This window comes from Engraulis encrasicolus, chromosome 24 (assembly GCF_034702125.1).
Source record: "Engraulis encrasicolus isolate BLACKSEA-1 chromosome 24, IST_EnEncr_1.0, whole genome shotgun sequence".
Taxonomy (NCBI): Eukaryota; Metazoa; Chordata; class Actinopteri; order Clupeiformes; family Engraulidae; genus Engraulis; species Engraulis encrasicolus.
Window position 1 is genome coordinate 4648067 of NC_085880.1, and position 22049 is coordinate 4670115.

The 22049-nt window shown below is 41.8% G+C and overlaps 1 protein-coding gene across 1 annotated transcript in view; it reads left to right on the forward strand.

The window, feature by feature from the left end:
• LOC134441312 (uncharacterized) overlaps positions 1–22049 on the forward strand; it is a 139271-nt gene that overhangs the window by 72000 nt on the left and 45222 nt on the right. Inside the window, exon 4 of the mRNA XM_063191582.1 lies at positions 402–518. Within this exon, the coding sequence (XP_063047652.1) occupies positions 402–518 (117 nt within the window). The remainder of the gene's footprint in view (positions 1–401; positions 519–22049) is intronic.

The following is a 22049-nucleotide window of genomic DNA, read 5'->3' on the forward strand; positions in this document are numbered from 1 at the left end:
GAATTAACACTGTTTTTTATATAAAATCATCTCATCGTTTAATGTATTTAACTGTTAAATGTTGTCTTTTGTTCTGTTTTTAGTCTTCTTCGACATTTGCTGCCATTTATTGTCCCCGTCCCAACTCTTTTGAGACGTGTTGGATTTATCAAATTAGAAATGAGTACATATGTCCCCCAAAACAATATTTTTTCTCGGTTTTAACACTTAATATGTTGTCTTTTCACTATTCTCCATCTAATGAATAGATTGAATGTTTTGAAAATGATAGCATTTTGATTTTATTCACTGTTTACCAAACGTCCCAACTTCATCGGAGTTGGGGTTTGTACATTTGCTCTGATGTAGTACAGTATGTACAAACTGTATGACTAAAATTGACCTTTTATTCCCCCTTTTAGATTCTGGTAACATGGAGTGCAAACATAATCGCACATTGACATGTCCCACATTGGCAGCCTGTGGTTTCAACGATTCTCTCCCCATAGAGGAATGTACTCTTGATTCATCAGTCCCTAGTAAGTTTTTTTTTTTAAATGTTAACACACACACACCAGGAAGTTTATCGATAATTTGGGTGTACTTACTGTATACAGTATGAAGAAGTCCTTCAAGGTTTGACGCAATAACCAATTAATATAAAGTATCTGAATCTCACTCAGAAACATGTGTATTTGCAGAAAATGAGACTGAAAAGAATGAAACATAAGCACCCTATTCAGTTGTATTGTACTGACAAACAATAATGATTTGCATGCTTCTTGAATAGTGCTGTTGAATCATGTTGTCTTACAAATTTAGCTATTGCCCCACTTCTTCAGCATGATAAGACACATTGTACTGTTTTAAGATGGTAGAGAAAGCCTTGCCTCTATCCAATAAGTTCTGCTAAAAAGGACAGTACCATGGGTACTGAGCAGGGGGTCAGGATTTGGCTGATTAGCTTCGCCGATTAGCAAGGCACTTCCTCGTCGCAATTCCGCCACCACTTCGCTCAAAGAGGGTGGACGCGATTGGTGGGTGCGCAAGTTTAGTGTTGGGCACACATACCTATACAGGTGTGTGGTTGGGCACCTCCATGCATCCAATGCCCGTCTTCCATATATCTTTCTGGTCAATCGTAAGTCAGTCACTAACGTGGCACGTAATTGGCTGAGTAAACTGGTGGCGGAAACGACTCCATCTTTGAAGCTGAAAAATTTGTTCAATTTTGGCTGAATTCACTAGCCTAGCATTTCCCATTGAAATGACTGGAGGCGGGACTTATTCACTCTCTCCAGTTCTTATACTACCTCCATGGTACTGAGCACTGAAAAGCTATCTTGCCGCATTGGTCACACCAGCGATCGAAGACAGCCCACTTTAGGTCGTACAGAGATCTGGTAGACTCAGCTCTGGTGTCCTGGATTGTCTTGATGACATTGTCCGGGAGCCCAATAGCATCTAAGTTAAATCATTCCCTCGCTAGGCCCATAGGGGGAGGTGCCCCATGGGCAGAAGCAGCATCCTCCTCGTGGTCCGAAGACTCGCAACTTTGTTAACATGCTTATTAACATTGTTAACATCTGATTAGTAACTTTATTTGAGTAAATTGGTACACACGGCGGCCATCTTGAAGATTTAGTTTTTTTTTTTTTTGCGACGCCTCCATATCTAGTATTAGTCAGCATATCAAGATGGATATGTGTACCAATTTAAATAATAAGACTACAAAAATAAACCACTATAAATACATAATAAGCAGCTTACAAGATATTAACAAAGTTAATAAGCATGTTATTGGGCACTTGTAAGGGTATTACTACCTGCTTACTAGTGACTATAAACGCTTATTAGAAGAACCTTATTCTAAAGCGTTACCGAAGTTTGTGTCTACCTTTTTCCATTCTTTAGTTATGGGCAGTAGAACATAGGATGACACCACAAAAAAGCACTGATTTTTGACCCCCAAATACTACACAATCTCTCTGCCCATCTCTTTGCTTTAAGAACAAAGTCTCTTTGATAGTGTTCATGTTTGATATGCAACATTTTCAGGGGCTTTGAAGGGTGCTTAATGCCAATATGCTGTATAAATAAATGTAAATTCCCATAGTACCTCAAAATGAAGGAATCCAATATGGCCACCATCACCAGTCTACAGTGTACATCTCTTTGATTACACAAGGTAAACTCTTAAGTGCATTATGTAGCTATAGGTTTCCATACATGTAGAATTAATTTCCATACTCAGATTTAAGATGGGAATCAAAGGAAATTATTTCAGTGTAGTCTGAATTCATGTTTGCAACAGGAGATTTTGTTTTCTATAAATTGAGCATTTGTTTTTAAATCTTTCCCTATTTCAATTCTATTTTTAATGCATTATACCAGTGGTTCTTAACCTTTTTTCTTGAGGCACCCCCTAAACTCTGCTCAAGACAAGCCATGCACCCCCAAACCAAACGTCTATACGTGTATACACACCAAAAAAAATGATTTAAGTGAATAATTACAATGATTCTTGCTTCGACATTAATCACTTCTTTAATGACTTTACATTAGGTCCAAAACATGTTTTAATTTGGTTTTGATTTGGCCTAATTATGAGGTTTAGAATCAGAATTTTGGTCACAACCTCAACACAAACAAAATTCTGTGCACCGCCAGAAATCTCTGGCGCACCCTCTGGCGCACCCCCAGGGGGTGCCCGCACCCCAGGTTAAGAACCACTGCATTATACTATGAATGATGAAATGTTTTCACCTCAAACCACCTCACAATGTTTCCACACCTCTTCACTCATATAAAAATAAATTTACACACGAGTCTGAATGTCCCTAAATATAATATTTATATAACCTTTGTACAATGGGAATTACTTTTTGTACAATTGCTGTGTTCAGATTATATCTTATGAAGGAGGATCAAGAGGCATACTGATGTGAAGAATAGAATAGAATAGAGTGAACAGATGAGGGAGTGGCATTGTGTGTGTGTGTGTGTGTGTGTGTGTGTGTGTGTGTGTGTGTGTGTGTGTGTGTGTGTGTGTGTGTGTGTGTGTGTGTGTGTGTGTGTGTGTGTGTGTGTGTGTGTGTGTGTGTGTGTGTGTGTGAATATATACACAAAGGACATACTCAAGCTGGTATTGCACATTAGTCATCCAAAGTTATTCCATAGATTGTCTTGCTTAATGTTACATATTTCAGCTGAGATGGCCACTCTGCGACAAATATAATAATTGTTTCAAGGCTGGTCTTTGTTCTAGTACGGCAAGAATTCAGCTCAACATATCACACTGTATCAATTATTGCACAACAACAGGTGGATGGAAGGAGATCAGGGGATAGAGAGATAGTAATGAACAGTCAGACAGTCCATGTGTGTGTGAAATGTGATTTTAGTCTTTGGTCCTTACTTTGATGATGCATCTGTCGTGCCAATGATGCATATGTCGAAAGCAAAGAACTCAGAACCAGGATAATGTCCAAGACAATGTTTTATCTCTGATGAGACAGAGGGAGGTTCAGAGAGGGGTAAGTCTATTCCCACTATTTGTGCCTCCTAAAGGCAGCAATGATCTCTTTGGTTTCCTTTGCATTCAGAGCTAGAGAAATGTGTCTCTGTACACCAGGCTGCCACCTTCAGTACCTTTTGCTGGCCACACTGCAGTCATGGGTGTGGAGAGACTATAGAAGGGGGACTCAGCATGCAGCGCTGTGGGGATCCAGTCCTGTGGAACAGGGGAGCAGGAGGAAAAGAAAAGCCCCATTTTGACCAGCCCTGTTAGAACTAGAGTTAGGCCTATATTAACATTTGGAGTGTATCAATAATCGTGCTCAGCTGGAGAGAGAGAGAGAGCAGGGGCAAGCAGTAGAGCAACTGGTAGTTTTTAGGTGCCTAGGCACAGAAATGGGCACCTCCTTCTCACAGCACATTAACAATATTCAAAAAAGGACATTCCAAGTCAGCAAGGACATTCTGATTTTCAATACCTCCTCCTGGTACAACTGAATTGGCATTAGATAAAAGAAGTGGCACATTGTAGTCTTGACCCGATGGAAGCTGTTGAAAGGAGTGATGGAAGGGGTAAGAGAGGTCCTCTCTGATCAGGTTGGCTTTCCTGATCACTGCACTGTTGTACAGCTAAGATAGGGAGGGCTTTGGCAAGGCAGTAATTTAAATAGCCTGATTTACTATGCATGTAAGTTTGTTCTTTTTCTCTAATGCAAATTAAGTTATACGAGGAGGACGTATTTCTTAGGCTCTGACTGTCCCACTAATGGTCCTTGCCCTCTGGTGAAGTGGTTAGTGATTGCTTTATTGTTGGACACATTGCACATACCTATAGGCCTACAGTCACCCTCCCCTACTCTTACCAAAATTGTTTACTTGGTATACTAAGTTAACTTATTCCCCATCACCCCTCCTGTATTTGCTGAATTGCAGCAACTGCATGATTCCATGTACTCCATGACACTTCTTGCAGATGCAGAGTTGGAGGAGGCAAGCACAAGTTGTGATGTCTTTGCATGCCTTGAGAATAGGTGGCAGATACAAAAGCAGTGGGACTAAAGCCCTGTCCAACACCACCAATTCCATCCCATTTTGGTGACTGGCAGTAGGGGTCTGAGTCCGAGACTTGATAATGTGTGCCATTATATGTAACCATGTGACATCTGAAGTAGATGGCATAGACTCTATGACTAGGACTGATCACAGCAAAACGTCATGTTTTACTTTGCTTTTGTTGCATTATCAAAAGTGCCATAGGAATAAGTTAACATATAGGCCTATCAAGTAAATTCCTCACAATAACATAAAACTGTGTTGATCCATGTTTCACCTTTCCACCATTCGCAGATATAATGTTATCACCGCAATAAAATCAGCAAACAATGAATTCCTAATGCACAAAAATATAGATGAGCATATTATATTTAAGCACATTCAGGCTTATGTGTGTACATTTTTCTCATAATGGAAGGGGTGGATTGAGGTGGACATATTGCATCATGTTATAATACGCATTTAAATAAACGTGGAAGTAGAGAAAACATTTCCATTCAAATGATACGGTTATTGACATGAAAGTCAACTATCACTTGTAAACATGAATTCAGACTGCACTGAAATAATTTCCTGAAAACCTATAGCTACATAATGTAATTAAATGGACACTGTGCAGGAAATGGTCAAAAAAGGTACTGCAACTATGCTGCACATTTAAACTGGGCTGCCTATTGGCAAATTTGATCTTTACATGAAAGTGTACGAACTAATAAACAAGTAGAGTCATTTTTGCAGCTAAAAATGGCTATTTTGGGAAATTAAAAATGGCGGACCATGGAGAAGATCCCCCTTTTCATGTATGAAAAGTGCAATTTTTCCAGTCATAATGAATACATAGAATTTGATGGTGGTGGTAAGTATTCATGAAAAAGGTAACATTAGTGAATGAGCAGCATGAATTCTGGAAATAAACACCAAAAAATCTCACACAGTGCCCCTTAAAGAGTTTACCTCGTCTGGTGATGGCGGCCATATTGGATTCATTCATTTTGAGGTATTATGAGTATTTTGAGCCTAATATACAGCATATTTGAATTAAGCACCCTTCAAAGTCCCTGAAAATGTTGCATATCAAACATGAACACTATCAAAGACATTTTATCCTCAAAGCAAAAATATGGGTTTAGACAAGTGTAGTATTTTGGGGGTCGAAAATCAGTGTTTTTTTGTGGTCTCATCCTATGTTCTAGTGCCCATAACTGAAGAATGGAAAAAGGTAGACACAAACTTATTTTTTCGGTTGATAGTAAACAGTTCAGTGCAGTTTTCTATAGTATTTGTATTCACAGAGACAAAGAGCATTATTTTCTGTGGATCTTGAAAGATAAGTAAAAATGTAAAAAATCGCTGACAATATGAGGCTCTCTGCCAGCCAATGACATAAACATTTTCTTCCAATCTGCTCTTAAATCTGATGCCATCATGGGATACCCCATATCTGAAAACATAAAAAGAGTGCTCTTTTCTAATTAATACCTTGTTTAGTCCAGAAGAAAAGTGATTGCATGATTTTAACATGGTGGTGGCGGCGGCCATATTGGATTTTGCCCGTCTGAGGCATTTCGGTACATTTTTGCGTCCGGCATACGGCAGATTTGGATTCAGCACCCTTGAATACCTCAAAAGCAGTTGTATGCCGAAAATTAACAAGATTTGCCTTCAGGTGTCAACTTTTTGGAAAACTGCCCCTGGCCTTATCCTGAGCGTTTCGCTCGGTGCGTAATTCCAAGAGCAGTATAATGAAAAGGAAGAACTGTGTTAAACAAAGCCAAAGAAAGTAAATAAAACCGACAGACAAAGGACAAACGTTTCTAGTCTAGCCCATCATCAGTGTTCCCAGCTTGTCCCTTGTCTGTAGATTTCATTTACTTTTGGCTTTGTTTGATACAGTTTTTGATTTTGCATTCATCTCCAGTGAGCTAATTGAGATGGAAAGGGGATTTGGACCGGGAAATAAATCGCTTGTGTGAACATTGGAAAACGGAGAGAGCTGAATGCCTCAAGAGCAAAGATGTGGATTTAGCTTTCTCAAAGCCCACACCATCTAGGCTATCTCTCGTTTAGTTTACAAAGCTGTATAGTCTATAAATTTGTACGAAATATGATGGCGCACATTGTGCTTGATGTCAAACGACACATCAATCGGTTGAACCTAAAGAGATATGTTGTCGATCAAGAGGAGACAAACGTGAATCCATAGGTAGAGCATTAGACCTCTATGCGTAAACTGTCATCTTGCTATTACCTACAGGCTATTACTGTAGGCTTCGGATAAATGTCCACTTTCGCTTTCAACACTACAACACAGGGGTGATAGCAGTCCGGCGCAGCGCGGCTGTAGAAAAAAAAGTTCCCAAATATTAATGATAAAATAATAAACTGCCGTGTGGGCCTTCATCATTATACGGTGAAAATAACTGAGCGCGCAAGCCTGTTGTAAGAGACACGAAAGGAACCCAAATGAGCAGCAGCCCATAACAAAGTATCATCCCGCCACCTTAACAGCTGTAAAATGTAACATTTTTTATGTCTGGAGACACTCACCATCAGCACCACTGTCAGCAAGTGTAGACCATTTGGATTCCGATGAAAATTAGCAAAACAATGTTAGCACAAATCCACATGGCTTGTGATTTGGGTGTGTTAACCCGTGTGGATGTAAGTGGAATACTTGTGATGTTCTGTGATCAAGACAAAGGTTATTAATTTGCCCATTGGCGTGGGCTCATATGATTTTGCCTTACGCAGGCTAGTATTGCTAGCCACATGCTTGGATATCATTGAGGATATGTTTGAAATATATTTGGCTGTTTTCCTCATTCATGTGTGCTAAATGACTGCGCAATGACAAACTTTGATGGAGGTAGAACAGTGTTTCCCACAGAAATTTTGGAAACTATGGGGGCAGTCGGGATTTTTGTTGTTGGGTGGGGAGTTTCCATGCGGGCCATTTTTTGGAAATTCACGTGGCGTAAATGCAAAACAATGAGTATGTCAAGTATGACATTGAAATGTTGGCCTATAGTTTCTCCATGCGCCAGTCATTTATGTTTTGAGAAATTACGTTACAAGATTTTACCCATGACATGTATAGTAGTACATTGTGATTTACCTATATAAAAAAATGCAGTAGCCTACAGTGAATCATTTCTGTTTGCAACACACTAAACAAAATAATTTAGGAGCACTGTGAAATTGTTAACACAGAGACAAATATAGCTGCAAGCAGCAATGCGGGGCCAAGCAGTAAACTTGCCAAAGTCGCCACGGCAACAGAAGGAACTGCAGCACCCCCTTTGGCCCAAAATGTTGGCAATGTTGGTGTGCATTCCTTGGAGGGGAGTGTGATCACGTAAACCAAGTTTAGTTTGAATCCGTTGAAGAGCTGCCGAGATATGACCTCACTTCCTGTTGCCTGTTGGTGGCGCTAGAGAGTTTGAGCTTGGGATCTGGGTTTTTTTGTGGTCATGGGGTGACTAGTATGTTGCAAAAAATCCTAACAGAATCTGACTAACGGTTGCCAGAGAATCTCTAACAGGGAGAAGGTTCAGTCTCATTGGTTCCCATTGTAGCCAGTTAGCTTTGCATGCATACTGCAGTAACTATGTGGTGTCCACTAGTTGGCGAGCGTAGTTCAGTCCTTCATGTGGGAAAATGTATGGAATGGAAAGGGGAACCCATATGCTAAATACATTGCTACTGCGATTTCCAGTCACAAATATTATCAACAAAACATTCCTGGTAAGCACTATGACTGTTGTTTAACAATAGGCTGTATTGACAAATCGTTCAGGTGTGTAGTTTTACAGCAGGGTAGAAGATTTCAACCTGTACTCGCTAGCATCGCGCTAATGTTTATGGGTTTGGCCCCATAAAAATTGAGCTTTGTGACCGAGTATATAATAATCTAGTGGCGCAAAATAATTGAAACGCTACTCAAATGGGGTCTTATTATTTCTAGCTTCGAACTTAATATGAATATTTCAGGACAAAAAATTATAAAAAAGCACAAAAATGATAATGACATTGGATGACATTACAATGACATTGACACCCATTCATTTTGCACTGGCCCGTGGTAAGGGTTAGCCAGTTGTGGCTAGTAGCTAGTTCCGTGAGTGAACACCCCCTGCGGTTGCTGAGATATGACCTCACTTCCTGTTTTGCCACTTTTAGGACAATTTGATTGGCTGTCACCGGCAAACGATAAGAGGTGTCCAAAATTCTTTAACCTCTTAAGCTTCGGAGTGGTCTGTACCGGGTTCAATGACTTTTAACTTGAACTTGATCTTCATTCCGCAATTGTTTATAAACCAGGTGGTGTAATAAACCCAGGAACATTATATATCACTGGAAAGCTTAGACCCTCAGGAATAGATTTAGCACTTCTTTACAGAGGTTTGAACATATTGTATGTGCATTATTATCAATTTATTACACAATGTCACCTTTCAAATTTGACCCCCTCAAGCACCCCTCGCCTGATGTCTCCCTACCTTCCTAGGATGAGTGGACATCCAAACATGAACATATCCTTATCAGCATGGTCTCAAAATGTCTGTTACCATCCAAGGTTTATGAGAGTGTAGTCTTTTTTTACTTTATTTCAACCACAAGTTGTACAACTCCACTCAAACTAAACCACTTTATTGTGAAAAAATGATCATGTTTTCCCCCCTCATTTTTGTAACCTATGGCGGCCAAATTTAAACTATGGCGCCCAGGAAACACTGTTGAACTAGATTCTTTAAAAAAAGTTTGTATGCTCAAAACGGTAGGCTATGCCCGTCATGGTGATTTTTTTCTTGAGCGTTAAATGTTGTCTGCATTGGAATAGCGGCTAAATTTGCAGCATGTCCAAATGACTAGTGGAATGTTTGAAATTGGATCGCTAATGTTTCACATTTGATGGCTTAACCTGCAACTAGTGTGTGACTGCTTTGGAATGGATTGAATCGACCATTCTGTGCATAACGGATGTATCAAGGTTTACAAATTTACCACTTAAGAATGATTTTGGCAACCCCTACACCCCTTGTAGTGTGTATTGTGGTCTGGGTTTGTGGATTTGGGTTTGTTGATTTAGGCATGGTGTTTTGCGTCATTCATAGACAAACCATGTGTCAAAATGATTTCAGGGAGAATATTTTTGCTGACTTAACCACCAACCAGCGCTTTCTCTGTTAATCAGTCGCGCAGTGTGAACGCTCGGAACAGCCTCGCACAGGTTGCTTTGTAGCCTCGCACAGGTTGCTTTCTCTCGTGGGCGCCCCCTCTTGTAGCCCGTCTGCGTAATCGAATCGCATTATTCCACGCACGATGCACAGGTTATCTTGCCTGCATGCTCTCACTGGTATTATAAAAAAGGGGATACTTTAGCACGACTTGCGGACAGGGAGCAATTATACACCTTACGTGAGTATAAAATTACGAAGTACTTTGCGGTGATCTCCCCGCGGTACCACAACAACAAAAACGGATTAATAAGAATGGAACACTAAGACGGTAAGTGGAAAGTGCACAGTGGTTCACCCCGTGTTCACCTCCACACACACACACAAACACACACACACACACATCCACGGCGGTATTCCCCGTCGGGCTAAGTGTGTAGCATCCTTGTTAGCTTGGTGGGCTCACCCTGTAGCTAACGGCAGCGTATTGTTAGCATCTCGCTTGTCTTGTGATACTGTGAAGTAAAATAAATACTTGACTACCTTGATCGTCAATTCTGGTTACTGTGTCTTGTGTTAGTTCGGGTTTCTTGCGTTAGCTGCTGCGTCGCAATGAATACTTTTTCACTTTCATGCAAAACGTGCCTTGCACCACTTGAGCCAGAGGATGGCCATCTTGAATGCCCGTCGTGCCTGGGCATCTCTCATTTGCGCTCTGCCTTAACAGATCCCTGTCCGAGCTGGTCAGTCCTCCCGGTCACGTTGAGGGAAGCCAGAATAAGGGCCAAAACATACCAAGGCGGAACGGAACGGTCGCAGGACGAACGCGGTCTTTCTGCTTAGTTTCGACCGGCGTGTTTTTCTATGCCTTTCACACTGACAGCGTCGGCATGCACGGCCAGTCCTGTTCAAAACCCTGCCCACAGCCAAAGCTAGCATGCTACTCTGCCATTCATTTGAATGAGACACCGCCGGTCGCCGGCGTGAAAAATACGCTCGAGTTCTGTTTTCCAAATGCAGCGCGGAGCGGAGCCGGCTCACGCGCCGTTGACGCTCGACCCGCCGGTTGGTGTGTAAGGACACATATGTGACCGACCGTGGAAAAACCACTCTCAAGTAGGCCCTGGAGCATATTGAGTTAGTTATATATTCCAAAAGTAGAAATTCTAAGCTTTACCATGATACCTCACACATGGGAATCTGGTAATATTTGAATAAGTTGTGGCCATTTTAATATGTTCACTTGTAAAAGTAAAAAACAGAGAACTCAGCCCTGAAAGTTTCTGTCCAACCCACACCTGCATACTATATAGTAGGGTTTAATATTTTTCCCGAAAATGGCATGAATCAAATCCTGGAATCGGACGATTCCCGGGAAATCCCGTTTTTTTTTTTCCTCCCATTTTTTGATCTAGTCATGTAGAGGCTATAATTCAACTGTTCCTCCCAAACTGGCATTTTGTATCAAGTTGTTACTGTTTGTATCATTATTGGGAGAAAAGAATTAAGATTAAGCTCTACTATCCACCAACACAATAATAATGAAGTGTAAGATGATAGCCTGTGCGCAGCATGCAGCGCTTATCAATGACGGGTGGATTGTTGGTGACGGTGACTCGTCTTCTAAAAAAAAGAAAAAAACCTAAGCAGCCCTTACATAAAAGTAGGACACTGTTATGAAAACGAAATATGGTATAGTCAACCATTTAATGATTTCCTTAAATCCATTACATGGCTGTTAAGAACTAACGGCAGCTACACAAACACCTCTTTATTGTTTATTGTTAGGCCGTGGCAGGCATGTTTTACTACTTATAAGTGATGATAGTTAATTATGTGTCCACTGTTTAAGTCAGGAATGGATATCAACATGATACGATGTTTGTATGCTTACAATTTGAAACGGTGATGACATTTAAAACCGAGTCAAACGGCCATAAACAGCATTGTAATGAAGGGTGTCCGTAACGGCAGCATGAAAGAGATGGAACTTTAATTTCACAACGACATTCTGTCTAAAAACTCGCCCTGGCCGCTTCCCTGTTTTACTTTAGGAGCAAAATTATTCAACCGTTTCCACAGTAACGATCAAACTAATCACAGTTCCTGCATCGGTAAAGCCAGGACTGCAAGTGTGAACGAAATCAGCACAACAGCATGAAGGAATAATAAACAGTAACGGAAATACTGACGTGACCTGAAATCAAGCGAGCGGAATTGGGAGCCTTTCGCCGGTGAATTGGGCTGAAACTAGATTTTGCTGCTGCTTAGGGCCTAAGTGAGCCTGAAGTGTTACCGCTGTTAGATGGCACTGTTGATTACTGTTGCTAGGACAACAAATAGACACGCACTTAATTTTTTTTTCCCGGTTTCCCGTCATGGCTTTCCCGGGAAACGGGAAATTGTTTTGATCAGATTTCCCGGGAATCCCGGGTCCCGGGATTAAACCCTACTATATAGCCCTCCCCCTACATGACCTAGCCCTCCCCCTCTACATGACATCATGCTAAACCCTCCCACCTACCATTCAAGCTGTCACAGGCTGTCAGACTGATAGCCATTGACAGGCCAGAATTGGGGGATAAGTGTCTTCTGTTAGAATTAAGTTTTTGTTTGAATCAAAAATGGCTTTTACAGAATGAGATGGCAATCAGAAACCATTGCAATACTGTATTGTTTTTGAAAATATACACCATTTTAATTGTTAAAGCATTATTAATGGAATGACAAACATGATTGAAATTTGCTGTGTTTATGAAAATATCCGGACAGTATGGCACAGCAAAGAACGACATACAATGAGTACATTCAACTATCTTACGAACACCATTTAACTTCTCATCCATGCACACATCTGTATACACAGCTATTCTAAACCCAGTAATCCCCCATGAAAATGTGTATTACATTAAGGAGACACTTTCATCCAAAGTGAATTACAAACAAGGACATCGTCAATAGCCTAAAATGTGCTCAATGTTCTCAGGCCAAGGAGAGTTAGTGCATTTTTTTAGATGCATCTCACAGTCACACATCTCTATAAGAGCCTTTGTCCATCCATTGGTTCGTGACACATTTCTTAAATGTAATTCCCTCCTGTGTCCACAAGGTGGCAGAGTTGGGCAAAAAAGGTTGAGAACCACTGGCATAGATGGACACATCTGTTGTCTGCCTGTTTGACTTGTTTCTCCCCAAATTCATAATGCAACAATTATAACATGCAGCATAAAATTATAACAAAGTACATTACATTACATTACATTAGGGCAGGGGTGTCAAACTCAAATTCACAGTGGGTCGAAATCTAAATCTGGAACGAAGTTGCGGGCCAAACTCAATATTCAAAAATTACTGATAATGTGCATATGCGTGCGCACATGCTTACAATACTCAAATGCTTACATCTTAAACACTCAATCCCAACAGATATTGTAGTTCAAATGTGCCTGCACAGTCTGTTGTTCAAGTCATTAAAATACATTAATGTGTGTGTGTGTGTGTGTGTGTGTGTGTGTGTGTGTGTGTGTGTGTGTGTGTGTGTGTGTGTGTGTGTGTGTGTGTGTGTGTGTGTGTGTGTGTGTGTGTGTGTGTGTGTGTGTGTGTGTGTGTGTGTGTGTGCCCCCCGGCCCTGAGTTTGACATCCCTGCATTACTATTTAGTGCATTCAAGTGCATAAACCTTGGCATACATACTGCACCATAAGTCGCAAAATGGTTAAGTGCCATTTGGTGGCATAACCTCAGCATTGTCTTGTGATGTCATCAGCACAGAAAGACCTTATCATTTCATATAGATATTTCGACCTGTCAATGTTCAGTCCAGATGGGGATAGGAGAGGAAGACTGTCAATTGGTGGAAGAACTGCTGGATTGTGAAGTACAGTAGCTGGCACTGGACAGGTTCAGCATCACACTGGATTCTTGCAAGCACCCCCTGGTATTAAACCTGTGACAGAATAAACACATAAGACATGTTAAATGTACCATAAGCATAGTCTGAAACACAATCATGTTCATGGATTTATGTTTTGAGTGTACACAATGTGGAAAATACCTGAACTCCGGAAGTAGGGACGTCATTCTTTCTTCATTAACAGTGTGCCAGGCGCCTTTCCGACAAGCTGGGGTGGTGTAATGACTCTTGGGAGAAGTTTCCCACCACCTGACAAAAAAGAACAGAAGTGTTTTACTGTTTTGTTTTACAGGTCAATGAATGTCATTTCACAATTCACACTATCAATAGGCTGCACCTTGGTAAGGCAATGTAAGCCAGTTACAGAAATGTAGCCTGTAGGCTACTAATGGTTGGGTTGGAGACAGTTAGTAGGCCTATTATAGCCTATGTGTCTGCCAGCCAATTGTTACAAGATACAAGATACAAGATATTTTATTTGTCATGTGTATATATATGAAACATATATATACAATGAAAAGCTTCCCTGCTCTGGGAGTCCCAAAAAAAAGGTTAAAAAGAATGTTAAAAAGAATGTTAAAAAGAATGTTAAAAAAGAAAAAATATATATTTAAAAAGTTGAAAAAATGGCGGGTTGGAGAAAGGGGAGATGTGATGAGTGGATTTCTTCCTATGTTGGTGATTTTGTATTCAACAGTCTGATACATTGAGGGAAGAAGCTGTCCCTGAGTCGGCTGGTGTGAGCACGTAAGCACCTGTATCTCCGGGCAGATGGTAGAAGGGTGAAGTGTGTGTAGCTGGGGTGGTATGGATCAGCTATGATTCGTTTGGCCCTCCTCAGACACCGCTGGTTGTAAAGATCCTGGATGTTAGGTAGATCTGATTGGATTGTCCTTTGAGCAGATTTGATGACTCGTTGGAGGTCTCTCCTATCTTGGGCAGTGGTGTTACCATACCAGGCTGTGAAATTACCAGTTAAAATGCTTTCTATTGTACAGCGATAGAAGTTGGCCAGTATCCTACTCTCCATTCCATATCTGTGCAGCCGTCTCAGAAAAAAAAGTCGCTGTCTAGCCGTCTTAGTGATGCAATTGATGTGATGAGACCAGCTGAGATCCTCCTTGATGTTGACTCCTAGGAATTTATAGCTCTTAACCCTCTCCAGAGCAGTATCAGCGATGTAGATTGGCTGGTGTGGCTGGTGTTGTGTCCTCCGGAAATCCACAATCAACTCCTTTGTTTTGCTGACATTCAGGAGTAGATTGTTATCCACACACCAGGTTGACAATGCCGCCACCTCAGCCCTGTAGGCCGACTCATCTCCATTTGTGATGCAGCCAATTACCGTAGTGTCGTCGGCAAACTTAATGATGGTATTGGAATTGTGAGTGGCTGTGCAGTCATGTGTGAAAAGGGAATAGAGTAGGGGGCTGAGCACACATCCCTGGGGCGCGCCGGTGCTGAGGCAGAGTGTGGAGGAGGTGAACTTGCCCAGTCGCACTGCTTGAGGCCTATCGGTGAGAAAGTTTAGAATCCAGCTGCAGAGTGAGGGATTAAGGTTTAAAGATTGCAACTTTAACACTAGTTTGGATGGAATAATTGTGTTGAAGGCAGAGCTGTAGTCGATAAAGAGCAACCTCACATAGGTGTTACTGTGATCAAGATGAGTAAGAGCGGTGTTTAGTGCAAGGGCAATGGCGTCATCAGTTGATCTGTTTGACCTATAGGCGAACTGAAGTGGGCCAAGTGCAGCAGGAATAGATGATGTGATATGCATTTTGATAAGCCTCTCAAAGCACTTCATGGCTACAGATGTAAGAGCTACTGGTCGGTAATCATTCAGACAACTCACTGTAGATTTTTTAGGGACTGGGATGATGGTAGTCCTCTTGAAGCATGCAGGGACAACAGACTGCTGTAGTGAGAGGTTAAAAATATCTGTGAAGACATCAGCTAATTCAGATGCGCAGGCTTTAAGCACACGACCTGGGATGTTGTCAGGTCCAGGAGCCTTGTGAACATTCACTTTCTTGAACGATGTGTAAACGTCTGTCACAGATAGCTGGATGGGGCAGCAGTCACTCTCTAGCAGAACTTCAGGCTTTATGTTGGATTCAAACCGGGCATAGAAGGAGTTCAGCTCCTCAGCAAGATTGACAGAGCCTTGCTCTGAACAGGTGTTTCTGTCTTTGTTGTCAGTGATTATCCTTAATCCCTTCCACATATTCCTGCTATCTGAGTCCCTGTAGTAATTTTCTATTTTTTCCCTGTACTGCCTCTTACAGTTGCCTATGCAGTTAAAGGTTTCAGGAAATAATTCCTTCCCTCAGCTAACTACCTTACCAGGCCTAATAACTACGTATGCCCATGTGAAAACATGTTGGGGTGAATTCAGGCCATCATCACCATATCAAGACAAAACCACTGTTAGTTTTATTGTCATGCAAAACTTGATAAAGTGATGAATCTGGCATTCTACTGTGGGTATTTTATTAGTTCTGTCAGCTGCCACATCCTGGTAGAGCTACAGGACCACGTCCTTGCATGTGATAAAAAAAGGCTACTTAGCTAGTGTATTGTTATGCTAACTCCCAATAGAGATCAGATAATAGCCTAGGCCTACTTGGGAGGTTTATTGACATGAATGCTAATGAATGCACGTCAACAAAGTCTTGTCCACTCTCCAAACAAAATATTTCACTGTCATACAAAATATTGCTGCCAGAGTGTAGTAGACAGAATGTAAACAAATGTCATCAAGCTAGGTTACCGTAAGGCTACATTTTGATTTAACATGCTACTAGTCCAAAGTAACCCATTTCCCGTTCATGCAAAACATATTGTGTCAATGATTGTGTTAAATGAAGGCCACTTACGCCATAAAGAGGGATATGTGCGTTGCATAGCCTCGTAGCCTTGTAGCCAGATAATTGAAACAAACAGAAGCTCTGAGGGCAGGATGACCGCCTGGATGATGACCGTCCGTGTCCCGACTACCAAGCACAGACGGCGCTTCCCTTCTCGCGTAGCAATTCATTTGCAATCAAATAGAATCAAATAGAAGATGTAATATCCACAATTCAGCACCTCCGTTTTGCTTTGACCATTCTCAGTGATGAAAACACAAGCCATGCTTGCTTGTTGATAAACCCACCTCTCCTCTGTTCCTCAAAGTAGGAAGTAAGTAGAACACGGCCATATGAAACATCTGAAGATTTATTTAAAAGTGGGCCAAAATGTTTGCCTTTAAACAAACTAATGTGAATTTCTGCTTCACTGAACAGCTTCTTTGTGACCTAAATGTCAAAATTCTGCAAAAAAAAGAAAATCGCCAAAAACTAAAAATAGATCTTTGAACGCGATTTTCTCCCTTTCGCTCAGGCCGTCATGTAGTGCTGGGGTTCAGAGCCGGGCACATATGTTTCAATGTATTTTCACCGACGCCGGTAAAAAACGCGGCCGTTCCGCGACGCTTTACCGCCCTGGTGTGTAAGACCCCTAACAGGCTTTTTAATAAAAAATGACGCGCTGCTCCCGGCACACGAGGCTCAAGCTACCAGCGCCGTTCAGGGTGCCAAGCGTACACGCTCTGGTCAGCAGACCACTCAACCTGCTAAGAAGAAAAAACAGCACGGCGCTACCTCAGCGCTCAGCAGGCGGGTGGACAATCTCTCCACAGCCATGAGCAGAATCGAAACACTGCTGCTACAGCTTCAGCCGCCTCAGGCCAGCATACAGCCAGTAGTGTCCACACCCGAGAGTAACACGGCTTCTATCCCCACCTTGCTATCCCCTGAGGAGCAAGAGCTGGACGATGGCACTCTCTCTACTGCGGCTACAGGTTCGCTCTTCACTTCCATGAGATACAATGCACCAGCCAGCTCTCCTCGTTCCGGAACGTCCTTGGATGATGCTCCTTTGAGTTTCTCTGATGAGGGAGGGGACCGCATGACAGGTGGCTCCCGTTCCTTACTGGCCACAATTCACGCAGCCCTGACACAGCGCGGGCTGCAACCGCTGGAACCTAGCTCTGGAGTGAGTGCTTATTTTAGGCAGTCTCCTGCAGACACTTCCTCTCTGATCCCCACATGTGTAGTGCAGCAAATACCTCAAACAATCTTTCACTTGGTGATACAAGCATCAAATTTGGTTCAGAGGTGCTTCACACCCTACTCTTTTAGAAAAGGTCGCTATCCAGGTGTAAAAACAAAATGGCGGCCATTTTCCAAGATGGCCACCATGCAGATATGAATTAGCAACTGAAACAACTGTTCAAATGGTGATACAAGCACTGGAATTGTCATAGATACTCCTTAGACACACTTCTTTTGAAAAGGCATGCAGGCCACTTGAAATCCAAGATGGGCGTCCATTTTCCTAGATGGCCACAATACATATTATTGGAATCGGTTATGGGACAAAAAGGGCACTACTGTTACGGAAATTTGCACGATGCTTCCTTAGGACCCCCTCAATGATTTAAGCCTAGGAGTCCAAGTGAAATGCTCAATTTTCATATCAATCAAGTGAATAATACATGTACATATCATGTGTCAGCTTGGATTATCTACCTCTATAAGGTCATTACAAAATAAAATATATATTGATTTGTGTTTAGATATGTATATCTCAAGTCCTAAGTGTACTGTGGAGTGATAGGGGCCTTTATGCTTGGGAAATTATGAATAATCAATGTGCAATACACCATACAGTATATTGACAAATACTTTATGTATTGTATGTATTAGCAAAATGGTTTTCTGGTCTACTTTGTGCTTAAACTTAGATGACATGTTGGCTACCTAACCACTTAATTTATTGATTGCTTGTTATTTTTTATTTGTGCGTGTGGTCCTTTGTTTAAAACATATCTGCCTGCCTTCCCTCTCTCACACACTCAAGTCTTTCAAAAACTTTAAACAACAGCATGTGGAAATGCCATTGGCTTTGGAGGGATACAGCTGTCAAAGTAGCCTACAAGTCATCAAGACTATAGGACTAATGTACTGTACTGTGGCGTAGTGTACTCTGCTATACTGTACTGTACTGTACTATACTGTACTGTAATGTGATACAACTGTACTGTACTGTACCGTACTATATGCTACTGTACTTTTACTTAACTATACTGCACCGTACTGTTGTATGCTACTGTACTGTACTGTACTGCACCGTATTGTATGCTACTGTACTGTGCTGTACTGTAGTGTACTGTACTGTACTCTACTGTACTGTAATGTACTTTACTATACTGCTCCGTACTGTATGCTACTGTACTGTACTGCAATGTACTGTACTACACTCTACTGTACTGTATGCTACTGTACTTTACTGTACTGCACCATACTGTATGTTACTGTACTGTGCTGTACTGTACCGTACTGTATGCTACTTAACTTTACTGTACTGCACCGTACTGTATGCTACTGTACTGTACCGTACTGTATGCCACTGTACTGTGCTGTAGTGTACTATACTCTACTGTTAGGTTAGGTTAGGTTAGGTTTCTTTATTAGTCTCCACGAAGGAGAAATTTGCTTTGGAGACAGGGAGGTTGCAGCATCATAAGGAACACATAGAACACATAGGACACATGACACCAACACAGAAAAACAAACAACAGTAAAACAATAGAAGAAAAACAGTGTAGGCCTACATGCTCAGAAGCACTGGATGTCCTAACCCACTGCCCCTGACCCATCCAGACCATAACCCCCCCCCCCCCCCCCCCACACACACACACACACACACACTCAGTGCACCCCCCCATACACACACTCACACAGCTTCGTACCCCCCCCCACACACACACACACACACACACACCGTCCTACAACCAACCACACCTTCACCCTGCAATAAATAACTAGGTTACATCCATTCCATAGTTTACATTAAAAAATAAATAAATAAAGATAAATAGTAAACTCATGTTTACATATCCCCCTCCCAGCTTTTACCCTAGTTTCCATCCCCACCAACACTAGCTACAGAGGTCCATTTTGTCCCACTCAATCTCTCTTATTCCCTGTTTATTCAGTAGCTTGATTGAATGGGGTATAAAGGAATTTTTAAAACGATTATATTTGCACCAAGGGAGTCTGAGCCTCCTCCCAGAGTTCAGAAAGAAGTATTCTCCATTTAGTGCATGATCACCATCCGCTACAATGGCATTCGCCTGACTGATAGTAGCCTGCTCAAAGAGCTCCTGCGGGTTAAGGGGGGGCATTACCCCCATAATCTTACCTGCATTTTTAATAAGTCTTGAGATTTCTGTCCTGTGTTTAACTGTGAGATTGCCAAACCAGCTGGTAATCCCATAACGTAGAACAGACTCTATTGTGGCTCTATAGAAGATTAACATTATGTTTTTACACACTCCAAAGACTCTGAGTCTGCGCAAAAAATGGAGACGCTGGTGTATCCTGGAACAGACATTGGTGACCTGGGTGTGCCAGCTAAGGTCGCTATCTATATGTACACCCAGGTACTTAAAAGTTTTAACCTGTTCAATGGCCTGGCCATGCACTGCCACTGCACCCTGGCCACAGAGGGATTTGGGGTCTACCACCATCTCTACTGTTTTTTTAGTATTGATGTGTAGTAAGTGTGAATCACACCAGTCAACAAATGTATCTATAGCTGTTTGGTGGCTGTTTACCTTGTCATTATCATTTTTAGAGAGCAGGCTAAGAATAACAGTATCGTCCGAGAATTTAATAATATACTGATTTGGCCCTGAACTGACACAATCATTCGTATACAAAGTGAACAAAAATGGTGAGCTGACGCAACCTTGGGGCGCGCCAATACTGCAACACGTTGTATCCGACAAAGTAGTATTGAACTTGACCCGTTGTGGCCTATTTGATAAAAAAGAATAATACCACTTAATTAAAAGCGGATTTACATTCAGCTGAATTAATTTTTCAAGGAGAATGTGTGGCTGGATTAAATTAAAAGCAGAGCTGAAATCAATAAAAAGAAGTCTGACGTAACCTGCGGGATTCTCTAGGTGTTTAAGCACTAAATGCATTATGGTTGCAATGGCATCTCCTGTGCTGCGGTTCTCAGTGTAAGCGAACTGGTACTTATCAAGAGCAGGTTGAACACTCGTGCGCAGTTTCCCAACCATTATCTTCTCGAAACATTTAAAAACATTAGAGGTTATGGCCACGGGCCGATAGTCATTATCCTCTTGAGGGCTAGGTTTTTTTGGGATCGGTAAAATGATTGAAGTCTTCCATAACTTTGGAATGCTGTGGGAGTCGATGGATAGTTGAAAACAATTTAAGCCAAATTGGAGATAATTCATCCGCAAACGACTTCAGGGTAAAGGCTGACAGACCATCCGGACCTGTTGCCTTCTTGGAGTTTATACCTCTAAAAGTTTTGACCACAGTATCCAACTTGATTTCTACCCTATGCGCATCCATATCACATATTACATTTTCCAAAACCCCCGCACATTCAGCATTATTATCCGCATTAAAACGCATGTAAAAATTATTCAGCTCGTTTGCACGAACACTTTCATTGGGAGCAGACAAGGGCTTCCTTCTAGCAGTCATATTCGTCATTTGCCTAATCGAGTCCCAAAGCTTCTTTCCATTGCATTCCGCCAGGTCTTGTTCCGCGCGCTCCCTGTGTTGCCGACGCGCGGATCTTATGTGGAAGTTCAAGTCCTTTTGGGCCGCCCTCATTGCCACCTTGTCCCCCACCCTAAAAGCCGCTTTCTTCCTTTTAAGACAGTCATTGATATCTTTGTTAAAATACGGCTTGTTGTTGGGATAGCGTATTACAGTTTTGCACGGAATGACAGTGTCAATACAAAAAATTATATAATCCGTGATGGATTCCGTCGCAATGTCTATGTCCGCGTCCTCAAGAAAAACATCCCAGTCAGTACTGAGGAAACAGCCCTTTAATTCCTCAGACTTTTCATTTGTCCATAGCTTAACTGTGTGTGTTTCGGGTTTGGTTGACTTGAAGACAGAACGGTATGTGGGGAGCAGGTGAATAACGTTGTGATCGGAGTCTTTAAGTGGCGGCCTGGCTCTGGCAGTGTATCCCTGCTTAACATTACCATAGCATTTGTCCAGAAGTCTGTCATTCCTGGTGTTGCACTTCACGTATTGGTCGAATCCCGGAAGTGTTTTATTTAGGCTGCAATGATTAAAATCGCCTAGTATAAATAAGGGAGCATCAGGCTTACTCTCTAAGTGGCGATGGACACAGTCCGCAATTAAATTTGCAGCTCTGCTGGCATTCCCACTGGGGGGAACGTACGCAACACAAATAAACAAATTGCTAAATTCTCGAGGGAGATAATGTGGTCGTAGGGTCACGCACAAAAGTTCCACATCGGGCGTGCATATTTTGTCTCTCACAGCGAAGTTTTGGCACCAACTG